At 33.8% G+C, this 16101-nt stretch overlaps 1 protein-coding gene across 5 annotated transcripts in view; it reads right to left on the bottom strand.

Moving 5' to 3' along the window:
* The window catches only part of AGMO (alkylglycerol monooxygenase), a 344484-nt gene that overhangs the window by 197479 nt on the left and 130904 nt on the right, over positions 1-16101 (bottom strand). For all 5 annotated transcript variants that reach the window (XM_025464250.3, XM_049093642.1, XM_049093644.1 and 2 more), the window contains exon 5: positions 10501-10596. In XM_025464250.3, the coding sequence (XP_025320035.1) occupies positions 10501-10596 (96 nt within the window). The remainder of the gene's footprint in view (positions 1-10500; positions 10597-16101) is intronic.

A 16101-nucleotide genomic window follows, 5' to 3' on the forward strand; every position in this document is an offset into this window, starting at 1 on the left:
TTTTGTTTTTTGCTATTAAGGAACTCAGAATAATGGGAGAAACAGAGTTTAGCAAGAAATATAATATAGAGGTATAAGAAGTAAAACTAAGCATTATTAACTGAATGCTTTCCATAAGCAGGAAACAGTGTGTCATAGCATTTATGTCCTCCAGCAGAGTTCATACTCTCATTTATTAACTGTCAGTATGGAAGTAGAAATAAACACAATTGTAATATAAAGAAACTGCACTTAAAGGGTTAAGTAGGAGGTTAAAAAAAAGACACTGTGAAGGAAGTGGTAATTGAATAGCATCATGAAGAACATTTGGAAAAGGTCATCAACAAAGAGAGCATGTATAAATACAGAGAATGAGTAAGTGTTTGGTACGCTTGAGAGCAAAATGCAGTGTGGTTTGGCTAGAGCATCTAACTAATGGGATGGGAATGGAGAGGTAAGCAAAGATCATATTCTAAGAACCCTGAAATCTATTCATGAATTTAAGGTATTTCATTTTGTCTTGGAGGCAGCAGAAAGCCATTCAAAACTACCCATTGTGGATGTTTGTTCTCATGTTGGCAGTGCCTGATATTACTGGGTTTCTAAAATCATCACCATGGATGTTGTATGCAAATATATAGAAAAGAGTGTAGGAATAGAAAAAATAAAATTCAATCATAGCCATCTATGTAATTGATGGAAGGAGTATGAGCTAAGGTGAAATAATGAATGAAAAAGGTTAAGAAAGATCAAAGGGTTATTTAGGAGGAAAATGATTGTATAATACCTTAAAAGAGTGAAAGGATGAGCTATTAACAATTATGCCAGGAAAATAGGCATATATTGGGGTTGTTTCAGGTAATCTGGGTCATTTCTAAGAAATGTAAAATCAGTGATACCAGATTACAGAGGAGGAAAGGTGAAAATTTTTTACCAGGCTTTGTATCACATATCTGTTAATCTAGCTACAACATTCGGCAAGTTATTTAATCTCTAATACTTCAATTTCCTCTCTTTGAATGGGGACAATAGGATCGTATGATGCTTAAATCAGTAAATCTTATGAAATACTTAGCATAGTGACTGACACATGGCCTGAGCTACATAGGTACTTACACTGTTAACAGAGGACATACTTAATGAAGAATGAATTTGAGTTGGGCCTTAAAGAATGTATGTAGAAAATATGAAAGAAGAGAAATACTAATGATTGTATATCAGATGTATTTGGGAGCTGGAAAATAGTCTAATTTGACAGAATTGCACGGAATGGAAAGTATGGGATGTACACAGGAAATCTATTTGGAAGGCAGTGCATGAGAAATCTAAACTTAAAACAGTTTAGATTTCGTTCATCAAGCAATTGAACATTACCAAGAGGTTTCCAGTAGGACTGGTCTCTGAGGATAGGTCAAATTGTAAGAGGGACAAATAGATGTGTATAAAAGTCACACAGAACTTGGTCCAGGCAAAAATTACAACTGAGCTCTGTCTTAACTAACCAATAGCTTTGATCTTCTTTCAGTGTGCCATATGGGTTATTTATGAACCCTGTTGCCTCCCATCATGGTACAAATAAATATAAATATATAAATATATTGTTTGAAGAAGGTGATAAGTAAGTCATAGCCAAAACATAAGCTCTGAAGCCAGCTGTGTTACCTTATATAAACTGTAGAATCTCAATAGTCTTAGCTTTAAAAAGGATAATGTTTGCCTACAAAGTTGGTGAATATAAAAATTCCAATTTTCTGAAATTGTCTATTAAATTTCTGGGATAGTTTCCTGCTACATGTACTTCTACATGTATCCTTAAAATAAAGCCCCATTAACTGAAGTTATTTGAACTTATATTGATTCTTTACAACCTATAAAAGTTTAATTGACCTTTAGTAATTCAAATTATTTTATTAGAATTAAATGAAAATTTTTCACTTGGCACATATTGGATGTTTAATATATCGTGGCTATTATAACAGTAAGATCAGAAATGGATGAAAATAAGGAATCTGGAGCCTGACTTCTTAGTACAAAGCCCAGCTTTGACAGTTACTAATCCTGTGATGCACGACAGGTTATTTAGTATACTTAATCTGAGGAAATAGTATTACCTATTCTATAGACTTGTCTTGAAGATTTAGTGAGAATATATTGGTTAAAATGTTTAAAATACTTCCTGAAAAAATGAGTTCTGGAAATGAAATGACATTCAAAATGAAAAATATGAGACAAACAGAAGTCTCATCCCATCAAAGTTTTTCCTTGGGACATATCACATCAATGACAAATATAAGTAACTGAGAATTTGTGACTTGGGATAACCGTAGCTGTTTAGCCTTCTAAAATTCAGTCATTTTAAAAATATCAGAAAGGGAGACAGAACGTAAAGACTGCTAACTCTGGGAAACGAACTAGGGGTAGTAGAAGGGGAGGAGGGCGGGGGGTGGGAGTGAATGGGTGACGGGCACTGGGTGTTATTCTGTATGTTAGTAAATTGAACACCAATAAAAAAAAAAATAAAATAAAAAAATAAAAAAAATAAAAATATTAAATATTAAAAAAAATAATAAAAAATAAAATATCTTTTGAGCTACTTTTCCTTCATACAGAATATTATATCTCATTGTTTCAGTATTTATTTATTTATTTTTGTCCTTGTTATTACATGCAAGACTAGGAAAGCAAGAGGCACTCAATGAAAGTCAATAGGATATAATAATTGAAATATTTAAAAAGATACATTGAATTTGGCAAATTTCATAATTTTGTACATCGATTGGTTCCTGAATTAGAAAAAAAAGATTATGACAAAAACCCCTAAATAATGCATTTCATGATCAGAATTTCAAACTCATAAAGAAATACATTTTTTCTAAAGTAAACTTGTGCATTACTTCCTTAAGTCTAAAATCCAACTGCATTTATTCATATTAATGAGTCATACTAACCAAAATAAGAGTTGCATTAAAATTATAAGGTATAAAAATGTACGTAAATAATCATAACGATGTCTAGGAATGATTAGTAAGTGACATACAACAAAATCAGTATCTAGATTGCAGAAAAGATAAGAACAATAACAGAACTACTGCAAACATTTAACTGACAGATTAGGATATGAACTATCTTTTTAAATACTCAATACTGTGTATTGTTATTATCTTTATTTTACATATGAAGAAACTAAGGCACAGGAAGGTAAAGTACACTGTCCAAGGTCATAGTAATAGTAATAAATGAAGTCAGGACTTGAACTCAGGCAATATAATCCCTGAGGCCGCAAGAGGCAAACATAGCTTACACTATGTAAATAGTATTATTTTTATTTTTTATTTTTTATTTTCTTTTTTTTGTAAGTAAACTCTACACCCAACATGAGGCATGAATTCATGACTCTAAGGTCAAGACTTCCAAGTTCTATGGACCAAGCCAGCCAGGCACCCCTACTTTTATTATGTTTTTCTAATTTATTTATTTATTTATTTATTTATGATACAGGGAGATACGATGCATGTGCAGGGAGAGTGGGGGGACAGGACAGAGGGACAGAGAAAAGTAGACTTCCTGCTAAACAGGGAGCCCAAGAATGGGAGGGTTTGATCCCAGGATCCGGAGAGCATGACCTGAGCTGAAAGAAGACAATCAACTGAACCTCCCAGGTACCCCACTTTTATTATGTCTTAAGAAAAACACTTGAGATGAGTAAATATGTGTTACAATATTCATATGTAAAGACTAATAATTATAGTATGTGAAGTATTTAAGAATATCTTCCCAAATATCATCTTTATGCAAAAAATATTAATCTATTAGTGAAAGAGCTTTATCAACTAGCTCAATAATTCTAATATATTACCTATCCACACAAAAAATAAAATAACAGCTACAGAAATGTGAGATAAGCTAAACATATTTCTCTGTAATCATGACTTAAAATTCATGTTACAAATATATATTTTATTCTTTCTCATCGGTTTAATAAATAATAGGATGTAATAGATAAGTCCACTTAAAATAAAACTGCATTTTCATACAAGACTGGGTCTTGGTAGACTCCATAAGATTTTGATTAAGAGAAAAATACTGCTAGACTTCCAAGAAAATCATAATGTTGGACAAAAAAGGGCAATAAGCAAACCACTCTATTAGTTGTATGAAGAAGTCAGATCTCCTAAATCCCAGCTCATGCTGCTACCACTCTATTGCTTTTGCTGCTATAGAGTTATGTTTTCCTATTTATTTATTTATTTATTTATTTATTTATTTATTTATTTATTTATATTTTTTATTGGAGTTCGATTTGCCAACATATAGCATAACACCCAGTGCTCATCCCATCAAGTGCCTCCCTCAGTGCCTGTCACCCAGTCACCCCATCCCCCCGCCACCTTCCCTTCCACTACTCCTTGTTCATTTCCCAGAGTTTGGAGTCTCTCATCTTCTATCACCCTCTCTGATATTTCCCACTCATAACATTTTCCTATTCTTCTATCTCCTACCTTCTATGAGCTTCAAGTTCCTATTGTCTCTTCAGTTACATTGCTTCATAATTCCACTGCATATCCCTTATGCTTTCTAATTTTGCACATTGCATTCCTGTAGTTCCCCTATATTCTAATTTCTATTGATGCTTACTCTATATGCATGTCATATACATATTTGCAGAGAAAACATCTTCTTGGGACAGTTGTATGAGTATAGTGTTGTGATGAGAAGAATTTGTTTTCCTCATAGCTTGCTAACTAGAGCTCTGGTGGCACCGTTTATGCTTAGTGGATATAGTTCACTCAGTAGGATTCCAATAGAATGACTGCCCTAAGGCATGTCCTGATTGCAATGAGAAGAGGGTGGGAGTGGGAAGATTGAAAGAAGAAGTGCCAGTCTCATGAAGCTAGGATCAGAAATCAAAATTTGAGACAGCAAGAGTGACTGGAAACTGAAAGGTTTCTTTCCTATAAAGAAAGGACCCACAGAGGGAGAAGCCACAATAACCACATATAAGTCTCCTGACTCTTGAATTAAGAGTCTTGACTGACTCTTAAATATCATACAAATATTCATGGATAGGAAGAGGCATTAAGGAACTTGCTGAAAAGCTAGAAATGTAAAAAGCTAGAAAATTGCTGACGAGGATCTCAACTGTTGCCTAGTGCTGGTAAGAGAAAAAGTAGAATGCAAATGCTAAATTTTTGTAAACACTACAGGCATTTCATTTAAACAAAACAAAACAAAAACAAAAGATACGGGGCACTCGTGTGGCTCAGTTGCTTAAGGGTCTGATTTTGGCTCAGGTCAAGATCTCCATGTTCTGGAAAAGAGGACCCCCATCCCCAACCCAACTACCCTGGAGCCCAGCATGGAGCCCTGCCTCAAATCTTGCATCAAGCTCTGTGCTCAGCGGGGAGTCCCTCTCCTTCTTTGTCTCCCTGCGCCCGTCCTTCTGCTAGTGCTCTCTTTTTTTCTTATATAAATAAAATCTTTAAAAAAAAAAAAAAAGTTTTTGCCCTAAGAGTAAAGACCACTAATTAAAGACCACCAAGGATAGTAAATAAAAAATAAAAATAAAAAATAAAAATAAAATAAAAATAAAAAATAAAAATAAAAAACCCCAGGACTTCAGATCATACCAAAAGTCCCATGTCCAATCAAAGCCTCCAAATATGTAGGATAATTAGCTAATTATTTCACTGTCTCCCACAATAAAAATAATAAAAAGTCAGAGGAATATCACAGAATCTAAAGTCCCTATGACAAATGTGCCAAGTAGACTGGCATATAACAACAATAATAATTTACGAGATATACAGAGAAGGAAAATAACAGTCAAATGAAGTAGACTTACACATGACTCAGATGTTGGAATTAGTTGATGGGAATTTAAAAATAGGGCAGCCCGGGTGGCTCAGAGGTTTAGCGCTGCCTTCAGCCCAGGTTGTGATCCTAGAGTCCTGGGATCGAGTCCCATGTCAGGCTCCCTGCATGGAGCCTGTTTCTCCCTCTGCCTGTGTCTCTGCCTCTCTCTTGCGCTCTGTGTCTCTCATGAATAAATAAATAAATCTTTAAAAAAATAAAAATTTAAAATAATTATTAAATTTAAGACTTAAAGGAAAACACAATCATAACGAGTGACAGATAATTTCAGCAGAGAAGTAAAACCTATTTATAAATAAAAATGGAAATTCTATAACTTAAGGCACACTATCTGATGTGAGATATCCACTGAATGGGCTTAATAATACATTAGCAAGAGCAGGTGAAAAGGTAATTAAATCTGAAGACAAATTAACAAAAAATAGCCAATTTAAATAAAAAAATGAAATTTAAATAATTGGAGAGCATAACTAATATGAATCAATATCAAGTGGTCTAATAAACATGTATTTTGAGTCCAGAGAGAAAAGCACAGATACAATGTTTAAGGAAATAATTAACAGGTAGATTGGTTTGTTTGTTTTCCAAACTTTGACCTAAACTATCTGTGAACTCTAAACAATGAAGTAAGAGAGAGAGAGAAAGAGAGAGAAATATATGACATAAATAAAGGAATAAAAGAAAAAGAAAGAAAGAAAGAAAGAAAGAAAGAAAGAAAGAAAGAAAGAAGAAAAAGAGAAAGAAAGAAAGAAAGAAAGAAAGAAAGAAAGAAAGAAAGAAAGAAAGAAAAGGGAAGGGAAGGGAAGGGAAGGGAAGGGAAGGAAAGGAAAGGAAAGGAAAGGAAAGGAAAGGAAAGGAAAGGAAAGGAAAACTCTCTATTCAAAGACTATACAATTGTCCATAAGAAAGCCCTGGAGAACTTTTTTTTTTTTAATTTATAAATTTTATTTATTTATTCATGAAAGACACAGAGAGAGAGGCAGAGACATAGGGAAAGGGAGATGTGGGACTCGATCCCAGGACCCTGGGATCATGCCCTGAGCCAAAGGCAGATGCTCAACTGCTGAGCCACCCAGGTATCCCCCTGGAGAATTTTCAAACACATCATTTTATACGAGTCTTCCTATTAAGCAATAACAATCATTAAAGTGAGGGATTAGTATAAAAGGAAAAAAATCATTGGAAGAAAATAGAAGTCTAAAATTAGAGCCAACTGCATATGGTCAATTTCTTTTCAACAAAGGACTCAGGAAATCCAAAGGCTGAAACAAAGTCTCCAGTCTAAAGGGTGCAATAGTAAGTGGGTATTCAAAAAATGATAATCAAGACTTCTTGGAGAAAATACAAAAAACAAACAAAATCCACCTAAAGTAACCAGTAGGAAAAGATAAATTAAACTTTGAAATTCAACATTTTTTTCAAAAGTAATCACAAAGAAAATGAAAAAGCATGCTACAGGATGGGGAAATACAATGTAACTACATATAAGCTGACAATGATTTATGTCCAAAATCTATAAAGAATTCCAAGATACTCAGGCAAACAACTTAATAAAAAATAGATAAAAGCTTGAACGGGCAGTTTATTAATGCAAATGCATCAATGCCCAATAAGTACATGGAATGCTGCACAACATCATCAATTATTAGGGAACTATTATCACAAAGAGATAGCTCCTTGACCACATTAGAATGGGTAAAATTAATGTTAATATCTCATCCTAATCCTTCTTTCCTAGTCATCCAAATATCTCTCCCCTGGGAAAAGAGTTGGCTACCCACATAGCCAAAGTACTTCTAGAAACATTTCATGCATCTGTGAACATATAAAACATATGGTTGTTTTCTCTTTTTTAATATAAATATTAACACACACCATGCCCTGTTATTTTTTGGATATCTGTCCAAGTTAGTACATAAAAAGATTGCTCATATTCTTTGCAACTGCATCATATCCCATTTAGGGGCTTCAGTTCAGCAGTATAAAAATTCTTGAATCATGTTGGTTCAAATCTTCAATACAAATAATTATTTCTCTTTTATGTTTCTTTGCCCAAGCATTGACTGATATAGCATGAACAATGATAGCAAATCAAAGGTAAGAGATAATGTTACTATTACTCTTGTACTGTGTGAATCAACCAATACCCAAATATCATTTAAAATCTAAAAAAAGTTACAGTGTTCCACAGCTATTAACTTTAAAACATGCATTAAATAATAAATTTTTCTACTTGCCTGTGTAAACTCAGAAGAAAAGAGCATCACTGACTATGTGTTGCAGACACTTTGGATGAATGAACAATAAACAAAAATGTAGGCAAGAATTAAACAACAGAGTATAATTTATAGCAGATTTTGTGATTTTCAGAAAAGAAAAGGGGACGGACACTGTTGTGTCTTCATCAAAAGTAATCCAAAAATAAATAGAAAATTTCATTATAAACTCTTCAGTTTGTTTCATGATATATTTTTTCTCTCACATACAATCTTCCAAAAGCATATTGTTACTGTTTTGCTTTGTCTTGTATTTTATTTCTCTTATCCTAACCTGATTGATTGACACACATGAACCTGTCTTCACTTTTACAAAATCATTACCTTCTTACGGCCAAATCCCCTCAGAATGAAAGCTTATTTTATGGATGTCAGTAGCAGTGAAACAACTGGAAGAATCAAACCTCCATTTGAGACTATTCTAGGCTGTTTGGCCATCATTGTCACATGTACTTCAGCTCGCATATTGTTTCTGTGAATGGAGTATTGTTTCTGTGTATTAAACTTTGAAAACCTAGGGCAAGCACATGATAATAATATATATATATATTTTTTAAATTAAGTCTTCTTTTCACTCCATTTCTTGATTACACTTGCCTCTCTCTCTAGAAATGGCCACTGTTACAAATCTCTTGGTTCTACTTCCTGTATGATTCTGTTCTTTTAAACGAGTGGTAATATGCTGTCTAGAATAATAAATGTAATGAAATGCACAGCTGTAAAAAAAATCTTATAAATGTATTCACGCCTAATGATATCATTTTAAATTTTTAGAGAAAACCTCAATTTCAGAAAGTGTCTTCTTGCTTCCTGTGCAGCTCAGTAGTAGTAATTATACATGATACTATATTTTAAAAAATATGAGGTACAACACATGTGAAAGGTTGTCATACTTTGCTTTTGAGCTTGGAAATGAAACCACCTGGAGGTCCTGAGCTTAAAAGAAATGTCTCATCATGGGCTTTCCTCCACTGCCCATTTACATATTGCAATGGAACTCAAGCTCATAGACCTCTCTGAGGGGCACGGGAAAATGAGGAAGTTACTTAGGCACCATTGTTCTGTATCCAAACTAATACCTGACCCAACACGTGGCCTGACCTGTAGCAGAGCTGCTATAAAAATGTAATTCTCCTTTAACCCCTCCATGTAAATCATCAGAAAGCTTTCCTCTACTGATTTAAACAAATTTGGTCTTTGACCTCTACAGTCAGAATTGGCCTCAGACGGTTGTCTTATTGACTGTTTGATGTATGTCAACTGCCATAAAATGTAATGCTGTTTCACCACAGGTCTTCAAATAATGCCACATATGTCCAAAGTCATAGCAACAGTCTCTGTATTCCAAGTAAAGCAGTAGCATGAAATACTGCAGATTAATGAATAATGCACTTTGTTGTATCAGGCTTTGATATCAAATGCAGCCGTGATCTGCAGTATTCAACCAGCTGCAACACCCATCACTGTGTTTCCTACGAAACTTCAAAAGGCTTCCAACAAATGCCAAATGCTTAGAAAGGTTCTCATGTGTATAAGTAAAAATTTTTCTGGGTCTGTGATTTTTGGTATTTAACAACCAGAACCGTACAATAGTTCATAAAACAATCAGTTGCTTAATGATCTATCTGCAAACATTCACATCTGACAATTTGAGATATCACAGAAAACCCAAGAAACTATACTTGCTCACTTTTCTAAGGAGAAAAGAACTAAACATATTGAACACTCTCTAAATAAAACCTAAACTCTAAAATTAAAGCAAGATTTCCAATCAAATTATATTTTCACAATTTCTTTAAGCATTAAACTTTTTCCAAGGAGTACCCTCTGATTGATATATGTATGTGTGTATGTATAAATATGTACCTTGAAATGTATCAATACCAGTACACACAATAAATTATATTATAAAATGATAATTATTTTAAATAGCATTTATATTAAATATATAAAATTACATATATATTTGTAAATATATTACTATATTTATAAATTATCTATAATATATTTGATATTTATTAATATATTATATTTATATCTTTAAATAGAAATGAATTTCAACATCTTTTGGTAAACAATGTTTAATAAACTGTAATACAGGAAGACATTGTATTGAATACAGTATTAGAATGTTTTGGTACTTAATAGTTCAAAAAATTGTTTTATTTAATTGAGACCAACTGGCCTCATTGCTTCTTATAAACTTTGCAATATATATTCAATAAAAAGGAATAAAAATGAACAGATGTTTCTCCTTAAAGAAGGCAGACAAAGATTTTTCTTACACAATAAATCAGCTGCTAGTGGATTTCGAGGACATTGCTTCAGGCTAACTATTTAGGTATAAAACTTAAAAAAAAAAAAATAGAGTTACCTCTGTGTGGATCCAAAATTGGTAGAGAAGATTGAATTGAAGATGAACAGCATATACTGAAGGTGGTATGAAGAGGGCCAGGGGAGAGTAGAACATCTAAAAAATTAAACATTTTAAAATTTATACATATTACTTCTCAACATAAAACACAGTTTTATTCATGGCTCAATGTTATGAGTATAAGCTTCATGAATACAACTTATTCTTTAGCAAATATGCCTTATTCTGTATATTTTATTGCCACATTTGACTTTGCAACATTAATTTTCCACATGGTGATAAAGTTACAGACATGTTGGAGCTAAGTCCACCAGACTTTTTAGTTCTCACTTAATATTGTCTAATTAAAATAGCATACTTGGTGTGTTATTTCCTTAATCTTGAAAAGGTTGGATGTGTTTCCTGGAAGTAAAGAGGTTTTTCTTATACACAGAAATACTGAGAAGGAGAAGGAGAAAGAGAAGGAGAAGGAGAAGAAGAAGAAGAAGAAGAAGAAGAAGAAGAAGAAGAAGAAGAAGAAGAAGAAGAAGACGGAGAAAGAGAAGGGAAGGGAAGGGAAGGGAAGGGAAGGGAAGGGAAGGGAAGGGAAGGGAAGGGAAGGGAAGGGAAGAAAAAAGAACAAAAAAGAAAAGAAAAGAGCATGTGCCTTTATACCTTGACAGATCCCCATAACTGTATTATGGCCTGGCATGCTTAGTAAAAAAATGAAATTATAATTTAAAAAAGTAACTTCATATAAGAATATAACAAGATGATATACATTTTCTCTTTTAAATGTTCTTATGTGGTTGATTGAAAACATGATATGTCTTAAATTCTTCAAAGTTAGTAAGGAAGAAGCTATGATATAATGCCATAGTGGAAACAAATTTTAAAGGTCTGTATTTCCTAACAGACGGAAATGCCTCTGCCTTGGAAAAACAACTTCTGCTTAAACCGCAGAACTGGTTAGAATCAACTAATAAGCACAATCTGCTGTGTTCTCGTAATGACTTTGATCTCCAAGAGCGATTTCATGTTGTAAGAAAACATTTTATTAAATGAAATGTTAAACAAACAAATAAGAATAAAAGGAATCTTTCTTCCACTTTACACTTTGGATTTATAGAGTTAATATTTCCAAAAGACTAGTTATTTTTAAAATATTTCTTCTAAATATTAAATTTTATTTCTAAATTATTGTTATAGTTTTTGTTCTCAGGCCAATATCATTTCAACTATGTTTAGCTGTGATTATGCATCTGAAATTGGACATTTACATAAACACTTCTAGTTTTGGTCTTGAACCTTAAGTCATGAAAAATCTCAACTGTCATCACAAGTAGGATCAGTTTTATTATTTATAAATGTACTATTAAGCAAAGGATTGGATTAGTGAGTAACAAAAGAATACTAGGCTCTTTTTCAAGACATCCACTTTAAGTCTTGGTTCTACTACAGAATCTCTGTGATGTTCACAAAGTTCTTAAATTTCTCTAGGCTTCAGTTCTCTCAAGAGAATGGTAAAGAAAACCATTTGAAACTTAGTCATCTTTTTGGTTCCAAAAGATCTGTCATAATATTTTGATTTTTAAAAATATATATATTTATTTATTTTAAAGAAAGAGAGCAAGCTGTGATTGGGAGGAGGGGCAGAGAGAGAGAGGCAGACTCCTCATTGTGCAAGGAACTTAATGCAGGGCTTGATCTCATCACCCTGACCTTACCACCCCGAGATCATGATCTGAACTGGAAAAGAGGTGAACACTTTCTATAAAACTAGAGACAAGGAAGTGTGTGCACTTGTGGATTCACAAATCTAAGTGAACATATCTGAAAAGAAAATAGAGACAGGGTAAAACAGAAAAACTCATGTTCTCCGTGAAGTTTTAAATATGATCGTTGGCTGAAAGCAAGGAACATGACTGGAGAAAAGCCCTTAAGGAGACTGCAAAATTCTGGAAGGTCTTCACCCCCGTAGGGAAGACTATCATGTTTACAGCTTGGTGAGGAGCATGGACCACTCAGCTCTGGAAGCCATCTATGGAGGAGCAACAAGCTGCCAGTTGGTACTGTAGGGCACCCACAGAGTTCAGCAAGCTGAGTGTGGGAATGAAGTAGGTGGGTGACTGGATTTAAGCACAGCTCAGGGATTTCAGGACAGATGTAACAGTAGGCGGACTGTTTTCCAGAGTCAAAGAAATACACTTTAGGTTGGATGCTGTAGGAAATAAAGCCACGAGGCATGACAAACTGGGAGGAGAAGCAGGGGTCAAGAGAGGAGAGCTGTCCACAAGTGAGCTGCAAAGCAAACTGGTTAAAGTTAGGTGTATAATTACTTTGAAATGGAAAAAAAAAAATGAGCTCCAGGATTCATGTCTATCTTATTTCAATAAACTAATTTAACTTTACTAATATCTATATTTCTATTATTTATTTTTATAAAGCTACTTAAGAGAAAACATTTCCTTCATAATTGAGGAACTAAAGTTTGAATAATCAAGTACACTGTGCCACATTCCTAAAATCTACATAATCTATCAGGATACAGAACCAAATCTTTTTTTTTTTTAAGATTTTCTTTATTTTTTCATGAGCAACACACAGAGAGAGAGAGAGAGAGAGAGAGAGAGAGAGAGAGAGGCAGAGACACAGGCAGAGGGAGAAGCAGGCTCCACGTAGGAAGCCTGATGTGGGACCCGATCCTGGGTCTCCAGGATCACACCCTGGGCTGCAGGCGGCGCTAAACCGCTGTGCCACCGGGGCTGCCCAGAACCAAATCTGATTGCAGATAGAGTATACTAATCTCTATCTATCCTTTAATTTACTTTGATTGCATGTTTGGAATAAGTGCCTGTGTTTCTACTTAGGACATCCTTATTTTAAGTAATTTAGGCTCATCTTTCTGTTCCCATTTCTATGCTTTTATCCATTTTTCCCTTTGCCCATTACACCTTCTTATCCATCCTATATTCTAGTCACACTCAAACTTTATGCATTGAATTATGTTTCCCAAAAATATATATGAGGCCTAATCCCCTAGTACATCAGAATGTGCCCTTATTTGGAAATAGATTCTTTATGGAAGTAATCAAGGTAAAATGAGGTAATGGGGGAGGGGTCTAATCGAATTGATAGGTTTCCATATAAATGGGAAATTTGGGGGCATCTGGGTGGCTCAGTGGTTAAGCAGCTGCTTTGGCTCAGGTCATGATCTCAGGGTACTGGGATTGAGCCCCGCATAGGGCTCCCTGCTCAATGGGGAGTCTGCTTCTCCCTCTCTCTCTGCCTCTCCCCCTGCTTGTACTCTCACTCTCTCGCTCTCTCTCTCTCAAATAAATAAACAAAATCTTAAAAATTTGGGGGGGGGGATTTGGATATAGAGACAGACATGCACACAGGAAGAATGCCATGTGAAGACGAAGTCAGAGATCGGTATGGTATATCCACAAGCTAAGGAACACCATAAATCACCAGCAAGTGACCAGAAGTTAGAAATGAGGCATGGATTAGATATTTCCTCACAGCCTTCAGAAGTAATCAACCCTGCCTATACCTTGATATCCAATTTCTAGCATCCAGAACTATGAGGCAATAAATTTCTAAGATCCAGTCTTGGTACATTGGTATGGCAGCTCTTAGAAACTAAACCATGCACTTTCCTTGCAATTCCCTAAGTTTATTATATTTTCTCATATTTTTGTGTTTCCAAAGATATGTTCCTTCTATATAATATCCATTCACAATCTCATTTTGACAAAATTTCATTTTTCTTACAGATTGGGCTCAGGCATTTCTTCTGTGATTCTTCATTTCACCCATCATAGTTCTCAAAGCACACACTTCTCTCTAAAATCTTAACAACCTGTATTAATAATAGCTGTTGACTTACTGGAATCCCAACAAAGAAAGCAAGCACTTTAAGAACAGAGCTCATCCTATTTCTCTTTATATCCCCAACCTTTGCTACCATGACCAGCTCTGACAATCAAGATTGTATACAGAAAACAAAACAAACAAAATGAGTGAAATGTATATTTCAAAGCAGGAACAATTACATATAAAGGGAGTTGAATATTTTAGCCAGCTTTACATTTCTTTAAAAGTAGCAATAGGATAATGCTGTCTTATGTAGAGCTCTTCACTATGAGTCTTCTTATCTATCCTTCATCAAAAAAACTACAAATGACTATTAAGTATCTGTAAAATGAAACATCAAATATAAGAGAATGATTTTATTTTTACCAAACTTTGAATTGACTTTGATACATTACAGAATAATTCCATTTTCCTGATGCATGCTAGAATCAAGGCTCAAACTAGTCAAAACACAAGATAAGGGCTTCATTTATTTAATATGTTGATACAAACTTTGTCTTATATGCTGTCTCTGAATGGTGGTTGAGGGTGGGGAGGAATGCCTTGGAATTCTGAGACAAAGTCCTGAGAGTTGTTTTGTTTCTTTACTGCACGGGGGGCTCAAGGTATGTTTTCCATCTGTAACTTAAGAGTTATGAGAATTTTATCCCCAACGTATTTAACTGCAGTACATCAAAGTTGTTAGTTTCTGTGCCTTTATTTGTTCACATTTGTCTTTACATAATTCTAACTCTCACATATTGAAAAATAGCCTTTGCTTATGTAGTTTGGCAGAAAGTATGATATAATAAAAGATTTGAGATTTCACTAAAGGTTCCTCTGCAATCTTATATGTAATAAAAAAACAATATTAATACAAGTGAAACATACTCGATATAGTTCAAAGAATTTCCATACTCATCCCTGAAAGTAATTTTCAAACTAATAATAGACAAAGGCAGAGCAAATATTAATTATCCCATTTCATGTGCAAAATCACTGAGGTGCAAACATCAATCAATTGATTCAGAGTGGCGAAGCTAGCTAATTAGTGAGCTATCTGGGATTCAGACTTCCTTATTTCCCTAGTGTTTCTTAAATGTAATCATTATGTATTTTTAAATTATTATGCTCAAAAATAATATCATCATATATTTACGGGTTCCCTAACCTGTGGTAAGAAAAATGTTCATAAACTGATGTTATATTTCTCTACTCTGATGGTAGATAAAATTTACCTCTTTTTAGATTGCTTAATACACTATATATTTTATAAATTCTTATAGTATTCATTATAACAGTAACGTGAAAAACAAAACGATTTTAAGAATTCAGATATATTACCGAGCTAAAAATAAATTACTCAGCCTAGTCATTTAAACTAAGTCCATTTATCATTAATTTACCATGCTCTTAAGAGAAATACTCAGCTCATTAAATGTAGATGTACTCTTTCCCATTCTATAGCCTAATATATGAAAAGAACATACCAAAATACATTTTATTCAAAAAGGTAAATAAGTTACCTATTCTCTAATGTTTGGAGATATTTTAAATGAAAAATACTCAAATGAATGACAGATTTAAAGTATTTCACACACCAGACTTAGCCTAGTTACCATAGCAGAATATTTGACATCCATAATATCAAATATGTGACATCATAAAACTTTTAAAAATTTCTTTCATTTATGTATTATACATTTATTAAGTACTGACTGCATCAGGCAGTTTAGAGGTACCCGTGAAAAATACTTTTAAAGT

The sequence above is a fragment of the Canis lupus genome, chromosome 14 (assembly GCF_003254725.2).
Source record: "Canis lupus dingo isolate Sandy chromosome 14, ASM325472v2, whole genome shotgun sequence".
NCBI lineage: Eukaryota > Metazoa > Chordata > Mammalia > Carnivora > Canidae > Canis > Canis lupus.